The 20,426-nt window shown below is 39.6% G+C and overlaps 1 protein-coding gene across 9 annotated transcripts in view; it reads left to right on the top strand.

The window, feature by feature from the left end:
* nphp4 (nephronophthisis 4) overlaps positions 1–20,426 on the top strand; it is a 296,460-nt gene that overhangs the window by 177,751 nt on the left and 98,283 nt on the right. For all 9 annotated transcript variants that reach the window (XR_012384296.1, XM_073910322.1, XM_068223140.2 and 6 more), the window contains exon 11: positions 14,650–14,705. Coding sequence is in view for 8 of the 9 variants with exons in the window: in XM_073910322.1 (XP_073766423.1) it covers positions 14,650–14,705 (56 nt within the window). In the remaining variant the exon portion in view is untranslated. The remainder of the gene's footprint in view (positions 1–14,649; positions 14,706–20,426) is intronic.

Raw genomic sequence — 20,426 nt, 5'->3', positions numbered from 1 at the left:
TAACATATTATTAATTATTAACATCTTTTACTTGGCGATGCGGTGGTGCAATGGGTAGTCCTGTCTCCTTACAGCAAGAAGGTCGCTGGTTCGAGCCTTGGCTGGGTCAGTTGGCATTTCTGTGTGGAATTTGCATGCTCTTCCCGCATTCGCATGGGTTTCCTCCAGGTTCTCCGGTTTCCCTCACAAATTCAAAGACATGTGGGTAAAGGTGAATTGGGTAAGCTAAGTTGTACGTATGTATGTAAATGAAAGTGTATGGGTGTTTCCCAGTGATGGGTTGCAGCTGGAAGAGCATTCGCTATGTAAAACATATGCTAGATAAGTTGACTGTTCACTCCACTGTGGTGATCCCTGGTCAATAAAGGGACTAAGCCAAAAAGAAACTAAATGAATGAATGTTAATCAGCATTTACACCTTTTCTCTTGGTTTGATAAGTTAAATCAAAGCATCAGAATGTTGAAAAGGAGATTTAAGTATCTGATTGTTATATTCTTAAACAGCTGATCTACTGGAATTTTCATGTACGGCCATCTTTGCAGAGAGTTGGTGGAAAAATAGAACATTTCCAGTTGCTGTGTGGAAATGTCTTGTTGATGCCAAAGGTCAGAAGAGAGTAGCCAGATCTGACCAGTGGCCAGTAACACAAATAACTACTCATCACTGAAAGCACAACATGTCCAAGCTCGAAGCAGGTGGGCTGCAGAAGCAGTAGAGCACCATGGATTCCACTCATGTGAGCTAAAACAGCAAACTGAGCCTAATTTACACTGTCTCACCAGTTTTAAAGAAAACAAAACAATGAGATTGGAGCAAGGTTGCCTGTTTTGAGGAGTCTTGATTTCTCTGCAACTTTTATAAGTTGACTTTTAACTACATGAATGCATGGAGCATCCTGCCTTGACTCATCTGTTCTGGCTAACAAATCTGCAGTAACTTCATGGTGCTATCATGTCAATATGGACCACAATCACTGAGGAATGTTTCTAGCCCCTTGTAAGTCTTAAGTAAAATTAAGTCCAGCCTAGTACTGTACTAGCATAAACCTGGATTAGTCGTTGAATGTTTATGCACTGGTTTGTTCACCTCTGTTCCTTAAGCACAGATGGTTTAGCACATTTTGTGAGTGTTGCACCACTTATGTTGGTGTCGAATCCCAAGCGTCCAATTTTAGACTCTCGCAGGATTTCGCAGTTGTCAAGCGCTTATCTTGTAAAAATCAGTTACCGAAAACAAGAGTGAGTCATAAAAAGTGTCTGGTTTAACATAAGGCAGCTTATGGCCCTCTCATCCAAGCATCTGGTAATTGTGTTTGAAGAGGTTTAGATCAGATAAAGGAGCACAAATGTGCAGCAGTCTTTGCAAATGAGAATCTGTCATTCAGTTTTCTTGTGTGTTGGCCCTGTTTACACCCACTGTTACCATCAGTCTCGGGTGATCCAGTCACAGGTGGTCAGATGAGAAGATCATCAGTTACATCTGCCAGCAAGGATGCATTAAATTAATCAAAAGTGACAGTAAAGAGATTTTTACATTCACCTACTTCAAAGACACTCTGTTCATTTGAACTTTCTGTTCATCAGTTGATCCTGTAAAAGTCATCCTGTTCCCATAAAAAAGAAATATGGATGTTAATAATGATTGTTTCTTGATGACCAAATCACCATTAAAATGATGTCTGGAGTTTAGGAAATCAGTTCTAGTCTTATATGCCGCTCAGCTTCACTGAAGACCGAAATAATGGCTGTTGAGAAATCAGATTTATCAGAGGAGTAAATTAAAATGTTCTAAAAATATGGTAAGGTGACGTGGTGGCACAGTAGGTAGTGCTGTCGCCTCACAGTGAGAAGGTTGCTGGTTCGAGTCTCAGCTGAGTCAGTTGGCATTTCTGTGTGGAGTTCGCATGTTCTCCCTGTGTTTGTGCAGGTTTCCTCCAAGTGCTCCGGTTTCGCCCACAAGTCCAAAGACATGTGGTGCAGGTGAATTGGGTAGACTAAATTGTCCATAGTGTATGAGTGTGAATGGATGTTTCCCAGTGTTGGGTTGCGGCTGGAAGGGCATCCACTGTGTAAAAACGTGCTGGATAAGTTGGCGGTTTGTTCCGCTTAATTCATGTTTAAAATGCTAACATTATCATTCATGGTAGCAACTTGTCAACAACTAACTTAATGTACTAATTGTTATAAACAAATTGGTAACCAATGCTAGCATCCTTTCAGCAGTGAGCTAATGTGTATTTGCTTATAAATGTGTTAACAACAAGCTAATTAATGATAACATTATATCTGATAACCATGTTAAAATCATCTTAGCAACATGTTATTATATGCTAATAGTATGTTATACAACCTACAGATATGTCATATTCTTTATGAGCATATTATACACACCTTAATTTTGCCATGTACCTAATCTAAACCACTATAACTCCTTACTAACTATTCACAGTAAAAGGGTTTCTGTGAAGCAAAATTCATAGTAAATAGTGAGTGTGTGCTTTACATACTAGTGTGTTGGCTAATATGCTACAAATTATGCTCAATTTGAAAAATATGAAAATGCTTGCTAAATGTTAATTCATGCTAAACATGCTAATCCATGCTGGAAGCATGCTAGCAACACACCCACTAACCATACAAATATGGTAAACAAATAAGCAACATGCTAATTCATGTTAGCACCATGCTAAAATAAGTTAGCCATGTAAAGGATGCTAGATACACTCTGGGATATTTTGTGAGCAGTTGGATAACTGGAACGCGACTAGCCTAATACTATGGTTAGAAAGAGCTGTATCCCTTTCAGAGCATACATGTCAGATCTTGATGTTTATTGGTTTATGTGGATATGCACAGAATGTGGTTTCTCTTAAAGACCAAAAAGCAGATGGTAAATAAACAAACGCTTTTATGAAATAACAAAAAAAAAAAAAAAAAAACTATGCACCGGAATAAAACTAAATAAATCTGTGAGGCAATAGTGCACAAGACTACACAAGAGTTTATTTTCACATGCAGTATGAGGTCTAAATGCAGCTTCATTAAACAGACCGACACTATTACTGTGTATGCTTTATAAGGGGTGTCAGATTGGAATGTGTGTGTGCACGTGGATCTAGCCTTCTGGTGTGCTCATTAATATAGTTGTAAATATTTACCTTAGCACACTTGACAAGCTGCACTCTTATACAAACAAAAAAGCATCTTAGATTACTAGCAACCCTGTGCTTCATTAAATAGGTGAGCATTATGGTTATTGTATTTGAACCACATTTCCTGTATCTAACACATTTCCTGAGGTTAAATAAACTAAATTACCCCATGACACACGTTAAAAACACATCTACAATGATGACAAATAGTGTTGCTTACAGAGTTTATAACGCACAGCAATAGGTTGTTCTCACATGATGCCATTGATGATGCGCGGGACTGCGGTATAAAGGGCAGGAAGTGGTTGTTCTACATAGGAATCACTATCAGAACATTAAAATGTTTCTGTTTTATGTTATTTATAATTCTTAAATCGGCCAATATAAGAAATGCTAAAGGCCTTTTATAGCCTTCCAAAAGTTTTTTTTATCATAAAGGGGGAAAAGTTCAAGAAACTGGCTGAAAAATGTAAGAAAAGGCAGGATGTAATTTAAGATTTTTTCAATATATCCATGTGTACAAACATAGATAGCCATCTTGTTGTGCAAAATTGAAATTAAAATAAATGGTTTAGCTTCTTAAAATCAATTTACTGATCACATCGGTGTCATTGTACACGTTTGTCACAACCAGCGATCGCTCCCCAGAGGATCGCTGGTTCTCACACGAACTTAGGACTTCATTTCCGCATTCCCCAGGACTACACATTCATACATGCACTGCTCCCAAACACGCACACCTGCTCACTCATGTATCCTGATTGCAAGCACCAGCTGAGCCTTGTTCACAGACTGATTACATCCCATTCATAAGCCACTCTCTCACGCCACCAGGTTGCCGAGTCTTGTTTTCCCAGTAACATTACAACGCGTTTCCCTGTCTTGTTTCTCCGTGTTTCGATCTTAGCCTTGTACCCTTGTTTTCCTGTTTAGCCGCCTGCCTTTCGACCATTTGCCTGTTTAACGTTTACGATTCTGGACTGCCTTCATATACCTGTTTGCACCTGATGACCATTGCTTGCCTGACCATTGAATAAACTGCATAGTGGATCTTACCTCCTGTGGTCTCCTGTCACTCCACCCCAGTCCTGGTAACAACGTTAAAGGGTTAAAAGTGTATATATATTTTTTTAACTTTAATTATTTAGCGATTCCCCCGAGTACCACTAGAAGGAAGCCTGCGTACCACTAGTGGTACGTGTACCACAGTTTGAGAACCACTGATGTAGACCATGCGTCCACGCTTTTGTATGCTTTAATCTGTTATTTCGTGATGTCTGGAAGATATCTGCATGAGAAAAATCTATAGTAATTTAGTTCCCACTTTATATTGTGGCCTTAACTAATATGTACTTACATAGGAATTAATAGTTTGTTACAATGTACTTGTTGTGTAAATACATGTATTTATTGTGTACTTATGCTTAATTAAATACATGTATGTAATTACATCTGTAATTAACTTCTGTAATTACATTTGTAAATACACTGCTGACCATTCCCTACACCTTAACCCATCGTTAAACCTACCCATCCCACCAAACCTGTCCATAACCCAACCCCTATCCCAACTCAAGAGCAATACACGTGTTCTCAAATACATTATGAAAACAGTAACTAAACTGTATTTATTTTTGATGCAACTACATAGTAGTTAAGGACACTAAATATAAAGTGGGACAGTAATTTATAATAAACATGTTTTTGAACCACAGAGTAAAGTGTATAATGTTATAACTCTTTGTTATTAGTAAACTGATAAACTGTAACAAATACTCTGCTGTTAGTGCAAACTATGTTGGTGCATTGTGATAGTGTAAAATTATAGCGTAGAGAACTGAAGTCTACTGAATAATTTGTTTATTACTACAGTTTTGTCGTACCACAGCAACAATATAATTACTACAACAATAATTCAAGTAATTATCTATAGTATGCTTCCAAACACTAGTATTTACTATAGTATTTATCATATAATAGCTTACACAGTATCTACCGCCTCGATGACTGGCAAAAATATTTTAATTCAGTAGAAAACTCAACCCATGATATAAGGATCATGCTCAACATGTATGGTTATTTTCTATTTATATCTCCGTTGAAATATGGTATAAATCGCAAATATACACACTTTCCTCTATGTCTCCCATTCAGTTTTTTACTTCCTGCCCTCCATTTGAATTTCGCGTGTCACCAGAACCACGGGATTGAAAACGTATACCATACAATGAAAAAACTGACTGTAAAGCAATAAACAAGGCAAGGAGAAACTAAAAACTGAAAGTATTACTCAAGCATGTGTGAACCATGGATTTTTGTTCAAAATACAGTAATCCATGCACCACATTAAACATGCTAATTGACTTGCCTGAGTAAGACCTCCAAACTTTAAAAGTTATTTTAGGCATGGCCTTACAGATCTGGGGTCTTATTAATAAGACTTTGCATAAAAACCTTCATAAAAGTGATTGTACAGCAGAATAGATTAATTTTTTTTTTCATAGAAAGATTTAGAGTGGTTCAATTAAGTCAATATTTAAGTTAAATATGTCTACTTAGGGTGCTTTCACACCTGTGAATCGATACAGTTGTTCCAAAACAGGGATTCAAATTGTTACAGTGTTGCTTTTTGTTTTTGGTGCGGTTCGCTTTCACCCGGCAAAGTTTCTAAACGGACCAAAAGAGCTAAAACAAATCACGTGTGAGTAAACTCTGCTCATATTGGTCAGTTTACGGTTTATTTTGCAGAGTCCCGCTCAGCTGTCAGGGGGATGGTAGCGGTTTGGTGGTGTTTGACAGGGTGCGCACGACATGTTTGCGAGGAAGGAGGAAGGATGCTGAGGGGAGGGTTAAGAAGGGTGTGCAATGTATTTGAGAACCGGGCGGGAGACATGTGATTTCCGGGAGATTATCACTCATTTGCGGGCATCTGGGAGTCTCTGTGCATTTGCAGGAGACTCACGAAACTCGAGACTCGGGATGTCTGGAATGACCTCCTGCCCTACTCATAATTCTCTCTTCATATAGCCATATGCCTATTACATATCCATAAAACACTGTGATATAACCGGGCTCGGATCGTATTGCTCTCTCACTAAAATCGATCTGCTACAGAGTTTGTTTCAATCGAGCCGAGACCACCTCATTCAAGCGATCTCAGATCGATTGTTTTGGTGCAGATTCGAGCGTGATTGGTGGTTTCACATAAGCCAAATGAACTGCGCTAACTGGGCTAACAAGACACAAAAAGAAACAAAAGTCTAGGTGTGAAAGCACCCTTAGAGTTTACTTACAGCTGGACACATCACCATTCAAGTAGTTTTTTTTTTTTTATAGATCACAAATTTCGCATAGGAAGTTGCGTATACACGTTTCTACCTCCGTTTTGTGCATACACCATGCTTAAAAAATGAGACCCCTGGCTCTTTTTCAAGTTGGTGTCAAACTCTCCCCATCTAGTTTAATTTTTAATTGCACTTAAGCAACTGGAAAGGTGAACAGATTAAAGCCCTTGCTTTCATTTAGCTTTTTTGATCCATAGCCCAATTGGCAACTCATTTTAATTTTCTGTGAAGCACACCTGCGTGTTTTCATATGAATTCTGAATCGCATTTGAGTAATCAGATCCAAAAACTCTTTGCATTGCTTTTAGATACTGGTGTTAATTCTAGGGATAATCTGGGTCTCTGCGTGAGGTCGTTTGTTGTGACATATAGAGCTGACCTCATTATCTGACCGAGGGAATGATGTTCTGTTCACTGTGACTCTGACCTCATCTCTCGTCCAGCTCGGACCCTTTCTATCGCTGCCAGGCGTACGTGACAAATGTGATTCATTCGCTCGGTCATTCAGGCTGTCTTTACACCATGAATGCAAATGAGCAGACATAGGCCAGATAGCCCTAAGCCCTGTCACAAATATCACCATGAGACCTAGCAGCCCTCCGAGCCCACATTATGTTGACGTAACACTATGCAGACCAGAAACGAATCTGCCGTGGCTAAATGGGACAACTTATGGATCTGTGGACTTCACTGACAGGTTGCTAGGCCTTTGCGAGTTCATGCATGCTCAGGTTGGATAAAGGTGGTGAAATGGACGAGAAAGAAAATGTGACATTTGAATAGTTTTAAATAGTTTTGAATAGTTTTACTTAAAGGAAACCTTTTTGAAAAAGGCTCATTTTACAAGTTTCCTAGAGCCTGAATCATTTTTGTATTCTTTCAGCCAATTTCTTGTGAAAGTAGCCCATGCTCATGCATTATGTAATATCACTTTGTTTGGTGCAGCCATGGTACAGAAGCAGAGATTCTTGATCATTACGCCAGAATGAGAGTATAGTTCCTATCAGCATTGGCCTTGAAAATAGTAACTTTTTATTTTTCTGTCAGTTTTATTGCATGATGTAACTACAGAAACTCAGGCTTTAAATAGGAAAATAATCAAAACTCTTTTTTCATTTTTTTATGAAATGCTGATAGAATAGAATAGAATAGAATAGAATAGAATAGAGAATAGACTAGCTCTGTCACCATCCTGCAGTTTGTCTCCATTCCCCTAGAGGTCCCCGTGTTTCCCCTCTGTATTTGTTCTTCCTCATGTGTTCTTGTTTACTTAATTTAGATCACCTGTGACTTGTTCCAGCCAGTGTATTTAAGTTGTCACTTTGTCTGTGTTCCTCACTCGGTGTTTGAGTCATCTCTGGTGAACTTGCCTTGCGTTTCCCTTGATCTCCTGAGCTACATCTAGTAAGAGTGTTTTATTTTCCTTGTTGCTGACTGCATTAATTATCTGTTTGTTTTCTCCCCTCGGGGAGTTTTCTTTACATGTTTATTATACTGTTAGAGTATTTTGTATACCTCATTCTGAGAAGAACCTAAGTTGTCTGTTTTGCTACCTCATTTTTGAGAAGAACCTAAGTTGATATTTTTTTTAATAAATCCTTGTTTTCCGGAATCCCTCTTGGAGTGTTTTCGTTTGGGTCCAACACAACTTCCTCTGTGGCTTAGTGGTATACACATCGGTTTCCACACCAGAGACCCGGGTTCAAGACCCGGTCGTGACAGAAACACCGAGTCAGACATGGACCCAGAGGCACTCAGTACCAAAGAACTGTTGGCAGTGATTGGCAGTCATGAAGCTTCGTTCCAGCGTCATGAAGAGGTTCTCTGTCGTCAAGAGGAGGTGATGACAAAACACTCAGAGCTCCTTGCTGATGTCACATCGTCCATTCGGCAACTCTTTCAAAGCCTTCCTGGGGTTTCTTCTCCTGCTTCTCCTGCTGCACCACCCCTAAGTACCAACAGTCCTCCCATAGCTCCAGTAGCTGCTGCAGAGCCCAGACTTCCACCCCCCAAGCCATTCTCTGGAGATCCTAGTTCCTGTCAGGGATTTCTCACCCAGTGCTCTCTCACTTTTGAGCTTCAGCCCTCAAGTTTTCCCACTGACCGCTCAAAGATCGCTTATATTATCACCCTTCTGACTGACAAGGCATTGTCTTGGGCCTCTGCGGCATGGGAGTCCCAGCCTAGTTATTGCCAGTCATACACAGCCTTTGAGAAGGAATTCAAGAAGGTGTTCAATCACCCAGTTAGTGGACAGGAGGCTTCCAAACGTCTCCTTACTCTCCGTCAAGGTCCTCGCAGCGCTGCAGACTTCGCCATTGAATTTCGAACTATTGCAGCAGGTAGTGGATGGAATGACGAGGCCTTAAGAGTCTGCTTTCTGGGCGGATTAGCTGAATCCATTCAAGATGAGATGGCCACCCGGGAACCAGCCAAAGACCTAGAATCCCTTATTGATATGGCCATTCGCCTTGATATTCGCTTGAGAGAACGGAGAATGACTCGAGGCAGAGCATCCCATTCCCAAACTCCTGTTCACAAACCTGCATCTCCAGTTCATGCGCCACCAGTCAGACTTCTCCCAGTCAATGAACAAGCTCCCGAGCCTCCAGAAGATATGCAGCTAGGTCGTTCCAGACTCTCTCCCAGTGAAAGGGACAGACGGATGAGGGAGCGACGATGCCTTTACTGTGGTATGTCTGGTCATTTTCGATCCACTTGTCCAGAACTATCGGGAAACGAGGGTCCCCACCGAGTTACAGGAGGACTGTGATGGGGAAAATAAGAGTTCCTCCTGCCAACACCGTTCTAGCTCTCAAAGCTATTTTGTCCTGGGAGAGTCATCAGTTCCCAGTCCAGGCAATGATCGATTCAGGGGCCGCAGGTAATTTCTTAGATCTCTCCTTGGCCAAGAAACTTAAGATTCCTACCCACCTTCTCCCTCATCCCCAGTCAGTAACTGCTTTGGATGGTAGACCCCTTGAACCCGGCAAAGTAACTGAGGCCACTCAGTCCCTGAAGCTTACCATTGCTAAACATCAGCAGGAGGAGACTTTCTACCTTATTGACTCTCCCGAGTATCCGGTCATTCTAGGTCATCCCTGGTTGCACAGACATAATCCCCATATCAACTGGTCTACTGGTTCCATTCTAGATTGGAGTCCTTCATGTCACTTCACCTGTTTTACCCATAGCCTCTCTGCCCCTAATCCCGAGCCTCAAGATTCTGTAGATCTGTCTCAAGTTCCCGCTGTCTATCATAAGTTTAGGGCAGTATTCAGTAAGTCTCGAGCCACCTCTTTGCCACCTCACCGCCCATACGACTGTGCAATTGACCTTCTCCCCGGTTCCTCTCCTCCTAGAGGCAGAGTCTTCTCCCTATCTCCCCCTGAACAGGCTGCTATGAATGCTTACATCCAAGAGTCCCTGGCAACTGGCATCATCCGAGCCTCCACTTCCCCTGCTGGTGCTGGCTTCTTCTTTGTGGGAAAGAAGGATGGGGGGCTTAGGCCTTGTATCGATTACCGAGGTCTTAACAAGATAACCATTCGGAATCGATATCCCCTGCCTCTTATGGCTACTGCCTTTGAGCTGCTGCAGGGAGCTTCCATTTTTACCAAGCTCGACCTTCGCAATGCCTACCATCTGGTGCGGATACGGCAAGGAGATGAATGGAAGACTGCTTTTAACACCCCCACAGGCCACTATGAATACCTGGTGATGCCTTTCGGCCTTACCAATGCCCCTGCCGTGTTCCAGGCACTTATCAACGACGTCCTCCGAGACATGTTAAATATATTTGTATTCGTTTATCTGGACGATATACTTATATTTTCCAAGTCCATGGAGGAGCACGAGGGCCATGTCAGCAGGGTTCTCCAAAGACTCCTTGAAAACCATCTCTTTGTCAAGCCAGAAAAATGTGAGTTTCATGTTTCCCTGACTAAGTTTCTTGGGTACATTGTCACCCCTGGTCACCTGGAGATGGACCCTAGTAAGATTAAAGCTGTTCTCAACTGGCCTATTCCAACCACAGTAAAAGAGGTGCAACGGTTTGTGGGCTTTGCAAACTTTTACAGGAAGTTTATCAGGAATTTCAGCTCAGTTGTGGCTCCCTTGACAGCACTGACAAAGGGAGGAGGAGTCAAGATTGAATGGGGTCCTAAAGCAGCGGCTGCCTTCCAGGATCTCAAGGATCGATTCACCTCAGCTCCCATACTCTCTATCCCTAATCCAGACATACCCTTTATGGTAGAGGTAGATGCCTCAGATGTGGGTGTAGGAGCCATTTTATCACAGAGGAATGAGGATGGAAAACTACACCCCTGTGCTTTCATGTCACGTCGCCTGTCTAATGCCGAGCGCAACTACCACGTGGGGGACCGAGAGCTGCTTGCTGTTAAGTTGGCCTTGGAAGAATGGCGCCATTGGCTTGAGGGCGCTCGACATCCTTTCCAGGTACTTACAGACCATAAGAACCTAGAATATCTCCAGCAGGCCAAGCAACTGAACCCTCGGCAGGCTCGATGGTCTCTGTTTTTCAACAGATTTCAGTTCATCCTGACTTATAGACCCGGTTCCAAGAACCTTAAGCCTGATGCCTTGTCCCGAGCCTACTCTCCAGAGACACATGAAAAACCTGTTTCTTCTATTATTCCTAGTTCAAGGATTGTTGCCCCCCTCAGATGGGATCTGGAACAAGTGGTCCGTAAGGCTCAGACCAAAGAACCTGATCCAGGGAATGGACCGTTGGGGGCTCTATATGTCCCTCGAGCAGTGCGAGCTCAGGTCTTGCAGTGGGGTCATGAGTCTGTATTGACCTGCCACCCAGGTAGTTCCCGTACTTTAGAATTCCTCCGACGTCGCTTTTGGTGGCCTTCCATAAAGGAAGATGTTAAAGGTTATGTGGAGGCCTGCCAAGTATGTTGTCAGGGAAAATCATCACACCAGCGACCTCAGGGACTGCTCCATCCCTTACCTGTTCCCCACAGGCCTTGGTCACACCTTTCCCTGGATTTCATTACAGGACTTCCACTCTCCCAGGGCAACACGGTCATATTGGTTGTGGTGGACCGATTTTCCAAGGCTGCCCGGTTCATTCCTCTGCCCAAGTTGCCATCGGCTAAAGAGACTGCTGAGCTCATAATAAGCCATGTTTTCAGAGTTTTTGGCATTCCCCAAGACATTGTTTCTGACCGAGGTCCACAATTTCTGTCCAGATTCTGGGGGGCTTTTTGCAGACTCTTCGGAACCACTGCCAGCCTATCATCCGGGTTCCATCCTGAGTCTAATGGTCAGACAGAACGAGTTAACCAGGATTTGGAAACCACTCTACGGTGCATGGCAGCCAATAACCCCACCACTTGGTCATCTTACATAATGTGGGCTGAATATGCCCACAACACCCTCAAGTCCTCAGCCACCGGACTTTCCCCTTTTGAATGCCAATTTGGTTATTCCCCTCCATTGTTTCCTGAGAAAGAGGTCCAGGTGGGAGTTCCCTCAGCCCAGCACTTTGTTCGACGCTGTCGACGAACCTGGAGGAGAGCTAGAAGCGCTCTCCTTCGAACCTCCCTGAGATACCAACATCAGGCTAATCGCCGTCGTCGAAGGCCTCCTACTTTCCGGGTTGGCCAGAGAGTCTGGTTGGCCACTAAGAACCTTCCACTCCGGGTTGAGTCGAGAAAATTGTCCCAGAGGTTCATCGGGCCATTTAGAATAGCCAGGAAAGTTAACCCTGTTTCTTATCGTTTGTATCTTCCTCGTTCACTTAGAATTAATCCCACATTTCATGTCTCTTTATTAAAACCTGTCTTGTCTTCTCCCTTTGCCCCCCCTCGCAGACCCCCTCCACCTCCCAGGATCATTGACGGCCAGCCAGCCTACACGGTCCACCGGATACTGGATTCCAGGAGGGTCCAGAACTCACTTCAGTATCTGGTTGACTGGGAGGGCTACGGGCCAGAGGAGCGCTCCTGGATTCCTGCCAAAGACATCTTGGACCCTAGTTTAATCCGGGAGTTTCATACCCAGAGGCCAGGGTGTTCTGGTAGGAACGTCAGGAGCCGTTCCTAAAGGAGGGGGTCCTGTCACCATCCTGCAGTTTGTCTCCATTCCCCTAGAGGTCCCCGTGTTTCCCCTCTGTATTTGTTCTTCCTCATGTGTTCTTGTTTACTTAATTTAGATCACCTGTGACTTGTTCCAGCCAGTGTATTTAAGTTGTCACTTTGTCTGTGTTCCTCACTCGGTGTTTGAGTCATCTCTGGTGAACTTGCCTTGCGTTTCCCTTGATCTCCTGAGCTACATCTAGTAAGAGTGTTTTATTTTCCTTGTTGCTGACTGCATTAATTATCTGTTTGTTTTCTCCCCTCGGGGAGTTTTCTTTACATGTTTATTATACTGTTAGAGTATTTTGTATACCTCATTCTGAGAAGAACCTAAGTTGTCTGTTTTGCTACCTCATTTTTGAGAAGAACCTAAGTTGATATTTTTTTTAATAAATCCTTGTTTTCCGGAATCCCTCTTGGAGTGTTTTCGTTTGGGTCCAACACAACTTCCTCTGTGGCTTAGTGGTATACACATCGGTTTCCACACCAGAGACCCGGGTTCAAGACCCGGTCGTGACAAGCTCAGCCAATTGTAAGTTATTTTAAACTATTTTAGCCAAGCTAAGTTAAAAGTGACCCCACCAGAAAAAGAAATTTGCTGAATGGTTTCATAAATAGTTTAAGTCAACTTTTTAACTCTTTGAGACTTGTAAAATAAGCCTTTTTGAAAAAAGGTGGAGGGTTTCTTTAAGAATGCAACATTTAAATTAGAAGAAAAAGTCTCAAATTTAGAGTCATGGGTTAAAAAACTGCATGCATGAATGAGTTTCTTGGTCTATCTGTTTTAATATACAAATGTTTTAATGCCCTTCTATCAAAATCTATCTCAAATTTGGAGTATTTATTGAAGAAGAATGATACTTTTGTGGAATCAATCAACTTTATTTATATAGCACCTTACTGTAACCAGCCCCCCCTCCCCATGTTAAGAAAGCACATGCAATTACAAAAAACATCAGCAAATAAAGAAGCGTTCTTCATCAATTTGACAGCACTCCTGTTGCAAATTGTTCACAACACAACCAACTAAAGAAATGTGCTGCAAATTGGTCACAACACTTGCAAATAACCACATAACACAACGGAAATGTTTCTAGGGGACCCAAAAGCATCACAGACCCTGCTGAGATACGAATGTGTTATTATGCCATGACTGTTGCTCTGTGAAGTGATTGGTGGTCTTTGAAAGGTGAGTTGTTTTTCATTTATTTTAATATCCTGATTACACGACATAATAAACCCATGACACATCTATGATTATAACACATCCATATCTCAGCAGGGTTCGTAGCGTTTCTTCAGTTTTTTGTGTTGTGACAAATTTGTTGCATGTGTGCTGTCAAATTGATGAAGATCGTTTATTTATTTGCTGGTGTTTTTTGTACTTGCATGTGCTTTCTTAAATTGCAGCGCGTTAAACTCTCTCGGCCACCATTACACATTAAAACACATAAGATAACAAGAGCACAATCTAACAAGAATGTCAATAAAACAGCATTTTTAAATAAATCATTTTATGACCTAGAAAATATTAACTTTTCATTTTTCTGTCAGTTTTATTACATGATGTAACTCCAGAAGACTCATTTTTAAATAATAGGTTTTAATTTTGCTTTAAGCAGTGCCACATTCCTGATATTACTAAGTTCTATAGTGAGGGAATTCCACTGTTTTAAACCTGCCACTGCAAAAGAACGATCACCCCATTGTTTATGCCTGGATCTGGGGTTCTCCAGCAACAAGTGCAATATGAATATGAATAAAGGGAATATGAATATTTTGTGCATAAGGTGCAGCACAGGAAAGGTTGTTTCTGGTGGAGATCAGTATAAAGTTGCGCTTTCAAACTTGACTTGTTGCAATTATTCAGATACTAAATACTAATTTACCATCATAAAACCGATTGAAACCCTGGTGTGACATTGTTTAACACAATTAACACCTGTTGAGAAGGAGATATTTCGGTTGTTTTGTAAATATAAACAACCAAGGAGGAGATGAGCGTTTGAAGTGTTTTAATTGTAATCTTATTTACTTGACTTTCAGATGAACGGATCTTTGAGTCGACAGCTTCAGTGTTGCAGTCTTCACGTGGCCCAGCGGTAAGTCACTCGAAATTATCACACACTGCGATTCTCCTGCTCTCTCTTTCTCTCTCTCTATCTCTTGTCTCTGTGTCAAAAGAATGGCAACAGTTTCAAAACAAACTCCGTTGTACCCGAATGTGATGTTGTAACGTCTCTGAAAAACTGTGCTGGACAGAATCGGAGCGGCTGGATTGGCATGTTCTGCTGACCCGAGCACATCGGCCTAGTTTCTGTGAGTTACGGCAGCATTGCAGCATAAAAGCTTTAGGAATCATAGGGAGGGTTTGCAAACTTGAAGATGGAGCTATTGAAGGCCTGGATAGAGTGTGTGCCGCGATTCTTTAGAAAGCACACGATGTTCAGTTTCACATCCCACAGAGACTCAGGAGGTTCATGACCTCAGTTGAACAGCTGATCTATTAGCCGAACAAATATACCAAGCAAACTACAAGAGCTGTTCTGTTCATTTTAGTGTGTTCACACACTTGGAAGGCTTGGTTTACCTAGATTTACCTTGGTTTTCTACCTAGGTGCTCCACAGAGTGACACAGGAAATCTTTTTTTTGTGTATATCCATCCTTTGTGTATTAAAATGTCTAGTTCTTTAGTAAAAATAATACATTAATGGTGTAATATTATAATCTTATAGTGTATTGTACATTATATGTTTATTATTGTACATTATGACAAGATTTATTTTTATATTTCTTGCATAAAAATTTTTCTTGGATTTATTTTTGAAGCTGCAATAACAAACTTAATTTTCTTCCAGTGATTAATAATAGATTTATGATTGCTGTTTCTGATTTTTATGTAATTGTGTGAGTGGAAAAAGCAAACCATGCCACTTTTTCTACTAATTTTAATGCGCTTACAGTGCTGTGCCACCCTCGGTTGCTCTTTCTGAGGAATCACCACTGACAATCAAGTCTAACTGAACTCTAACTATTATTACTGACGTGTGTAATACATTCACAAAGTGAAGCTGATTGATTGGTTCTTGTCACATGTTGAGTTGTACACTTACAGCATTCTGAAAAATTTACAGCGTTCCTTCATGATCAAGAATTCTGTGATGTCTACAACAAGCGTTATTTCTCAAACCAGTTACAAGTGTTGCTATAACAACATTTCTAATATTTTATTTTTTATCTTATTTTAATCTCAATAAACACTTTCTTGCTAACAACTATAGGCTACATTATTTAAGGGCATTTGTTACAACATTGATAGGATCAAATGTATATTTTCTTTTTAATATTAAGATATTTTCCAAATGTGTATTTCCAGCCATGGGTTGCTTATTAAACACTTTTAAATTTGAACTTGAAAATGAAAGCACATCAGCAGGTTAAATAAGATGATCAAGAGAAAAATAATGACATAAATGACAGATGTTTGTGATGCAACAATTACATTAAAGCATTAATTAAATCCTTATTTTCCATTGAGTGAAACAAATCATCCACCGGCACAGTTGAGTAGTGGACGGGCACAAACTAACAAAAACTATTTGTATATTTTTCATGGAAAAAGTTCATTCATTCATTCATTTTCTTTTTGGCTTAGTCCCTTTATTTAGGGGTCGCCACAGCAGAATGAACCACCAACTTACCTAGCATATGTTTTACACAGCGGAAGCCCTTCCAGCGGCAACCCATCACTGGGAAACATTCATACACACTCATTCACACACACACCAGTTCACCTATACCGCATGTCTTTGGACTTGTGGGGGAAACCAGAACACCCAGAAGAAACCCAGGCAAACATGGTGAGAACATGCAAACTCCACACAGAAATGCAAACTGACCCAACCGAGGCTCAAACCAGCGACCTTCACCACTTGTACTTTTAGGGGGCACACTTAAACATACATCACAAACTACTTAAACAATTATTCAAAGTCTTTTTTTTTATGCATCACTCAGCAGTCTTCACAGACATGCTAATTAAATAACTGAAACTTAAAATAATCTTCCATGTTAGTTATTTGACAAGTAACTTTGTATTGTAGTAGGAAAACACTTTTTTAACATTCAACTACATCAAGGCACATTTTGCACCTGTAAACTTTTGCACCTGTAAACGTCTTTTTTGCCCTCCCATTCATTTAAAATAATGTTTCCCAAGTAATCTTTAACAAACCAAAGAAATTTTCACAGTATTTCGTAGAAAATAAATATAATTCTTCTGTTAAGTCTTATTTCTTATTGTTTGTCTTGAATAAAAGAATAAAAATTTAATATTAATTATTAGCTTCCTTAAGACATATTTACTGTGTATTTTTGATTGCCTACACAAAAAAACAGTTATACAATAACCTGACTAATTATTCTAACTTTCCTATTGTTAACATAACCTAGTTATGTCTTTAAATTACAAGTATTCTGAATCTTGCTAAATAATTAATAAAACATAATACACTCACTGTCACTATAAAGACAAAACAGTATTAGAAATTAGTTGAACTATTATGTTTTTAAACATATTGTAAAAAAATCATGTGTTTGAAGACTCGTGCTTTGTCACTACTGAAAACAAAAATGAATAAAGGAAAAACTAAACAAGCTGAATATTACTTTTGCATGAGTGTGACTGTAAACTAAATTCGATCAATGTGTTACATCTGTTCTCCGGTACTTGCTGACTGTGTGTAAATTCAAGAAAGGCCTCAGTCATATCTTTGTCTACCACCGATGGCTTCTCTGTGGTGTTTTAGTTGTGACAAAAAATACGGGTTTTATTTACAGTCTGTACATCTGATACTCTCAAGACAAAGTATTGTTTTGGTTTTTATCCTGCTTGTCCCGCTAACAGGACATTGCACTTATTCTATTGTAGTTTCATTCATTTCAAAAGCATAGACAGCAGTAGGTACTGTATGTTACATGGCTGTCATTTTTTATGCACAGATATAATATAAACATTTCTTTCCCAACTGTTTGTTCACATATCGTACCTAACTGAATGTGTTTATGGGAACTTTGTGTTTATAAATGGGTAACACACTTGTAATTGACAGTTTACCTGCAATAAGATGCAACAGACATCAGCTGGTGTTCTGTGTGTCCAAAATCCTGTATACTGTATTAAATGGACAAAGCTTTAGAACAGATGCAGTTAATAAACATTCATTATGATGATGAACAACTACATATTTTCATCCACAACATTTGATGAATGGGAATTATTAAAGCAGTGTGCTGATTTTAAACATTATAGACTGGTTGTTTACACTTACACTGGACACACATCAGTGTTTAAGCATAATCTAAAAGGGAATTTTGCTCCCAAGTAAAATTAAAATGACTTCAGTTATTGATGAAATACCATTTCTGTGCAGTTTTTTTCTTCACTTTATTTAGCTCCATCCATTCTTTCTCTGTAACTAACAATTTTGTCGGCTTGCAAACATAAATGTGTTCGATTCAAATTGCTCCGACTTTAGTCCCTTTAGTAAAGCCTGATTTAACACTTCAGGAAACCAAAAGCAAACAAAGCAGATGCTGTCAGACCTTAAAGACCCTTTAAAATATCCAGTGACACTTCCTAGGCTCCACAGCATGGAAGGATGGATCTGGTCAACATCGATTTTGGTACGGCACTAATTTAGAGGGACACCAATTTGGAAAGGTTGATTCAAGTGCTTTTTTTCTGAGCGACCCCGCTGCCTGTGTTTGTTCTATAAAGCTTGAGTGTCTCTCGTGCTTGTCAGGGCTGTGGCACATTTCTCTGATTGATGAGCTGCTGAGTCTCCTTCTCAAATTGTCTCTCTCACATGTGGATTTGGAGTGGCAAGCACAGACTGCTTTAGTCATTCAGCAGCTGAAAAAAAGCAAAGATAATGAATAAGATCTAGTAGCAAGCATTGTTGGCAGACAAATTGGCTTTCGTAGCTTTTGCGCATGTTTAATGTGATTTAAAGGTGTTTGCTTTTAATTTGCTTCAGTGATGGTACTTTTTTACATTGTAAATGTGTTGGGAAAATCGCTATTATGAATATAAGCAAGGTTATGATTAAATAAATACTAAGAAGTGTATTCATTTATTAAATCAGTAGATTCACATATACTCATATGCTATGAATTAATTGTTTTTATATATTGTTTCTTGTATTTTAGTTTGTCATTTTATTATAAGATTTTTTTTTTTACATTTTTAATAGTTTTTTTTTCTCAATACATCAGTTTTTAAATATATGTTTTTATATTATTTTTTTATATAAATAATTAATATATACATTTATTGTATTTGGTATAGTATAGTTTAGTATTTCTTGGCAAGTAGCTGAAGTAAAGTAAATTAAGTTTTTGTTTAGAATCATACAGAGTTTCTTTTTTATTTAAATTCTTCCTTTTTTTTTTTTGAGAATACCTATACACTATATGTGTACATGTACACTACCCGACTAAAGTCTTGTTGCCTATCCAAGTTTTAGGAACAACAAATAATAACTTGACTTCTAGTTGATCATTTGGTATCAGAAGTGGCTTATATGAACCTTGACCTCATTTGCTTTCAAGAACTGTGTGGAGGCTGAAGAATGAGGAGCGCTATCCTGCTGAAGAACTTGCCCTCTCCTGTGGTTTGTAATGTAATGGGCAGCACAAATGTCTTGAAACCTCAGGCTGTTCATTTCCATCCATTCTGCAGATCTCTCGCACATTCCCATACTGAAAGTAACCCCAAACCATGATTTTTCCTTTACTAAACTTGAATGATTTCCGTGAGAATCTTGGTTCCATGCGTGTTTCAAAAGGTCTTCTACAGTATTTGTGACAATTGGGATGCAGTTCAACAGATGATTCATTTGAAAAAATCCACCTTCTGCCTCTTTCCACCTCTTTTCCAAATGATCAACTAAAGTCAAGTTTTATTATGTGTTGCTCTTGCTACTTAAATTGACGACAAGACTTGTCAGGTAGTGTATTGACCTTATTCTAAAATGTGGAAGTGCGCCTGTTTTCGCGATTGTCTTAGAACTTCCGATTCAGTCGCCTATGGGAAAAATGACTAGGAATAATAAACGGCAGAAAATGGCCAAACAACTTGCTCAACAAACAAATGTTTGCATGACTACACATACCAAGTAGCATAATATAATAAGAAAATTTTAAATTGCAACATCAAGCAGCGTAACGAGCAGTTGTTAACGTCAAAAAATGAATGGAAGTGAATGTGACCGGAAGTCGCGAGATAAAAAGATTCAAATGGCAGCGCCCGCTCGTCAGCTGAGAATAAGGTGAATATTAGTATATGAATTTATTAGTAATTCAATATATGTCAAATAATTAATTATATATGGATGAATTATTTCCTTGGAAAGTAGCTGAAGTAAAATATACTTTACTATTATATTGGTTTATTGGTTTCTAGATAGTGGTTATTCTATTTCAAGTAGTTTAGTTTATAAATATACATAGATATAATAAATGAATATAAATAATATGCATATTATTGTAAAATGATAACATAAACTAATGGCTTTTATATATCTTAACTTCTTTTTAAATCATCACAGATTAAATGAATGCGAAAATACTGGAACAACCGCTGGGAAGTGAGCGGTTGCATGTTCAGCTCTATCAAAGCACAAAATTAAAATTAAAATTAAAATTGTAATTAGCACATTTAGACATGATGTTCTGGTGTCTAGTACCTTGAATAATGACACCATGTGATCCTCTGTACATCCCATACACTTGATTTCTGAGTGAGTTAAAATGCTGGCTT

This window comes from Danio rerio, chromosome 8 (genome assembly GCF_049306965.1).
Source record: "Danio rerio strain Tuebingen ecotype United States chromosome 8, GRCz12tu, whole genome shotgun sequence".
Taxonomy (NCBI): domain Eukaryota; kingdom Metazoa; phylum Chordata; class Actinopteri; order Cypriniformes; family Danionidae; genus Danio; species Danio rerio.
Note: the sequence above shows the minus strand (reverse complement) of the source record. Positions and strands in the feature narration are given on the sequence as shown.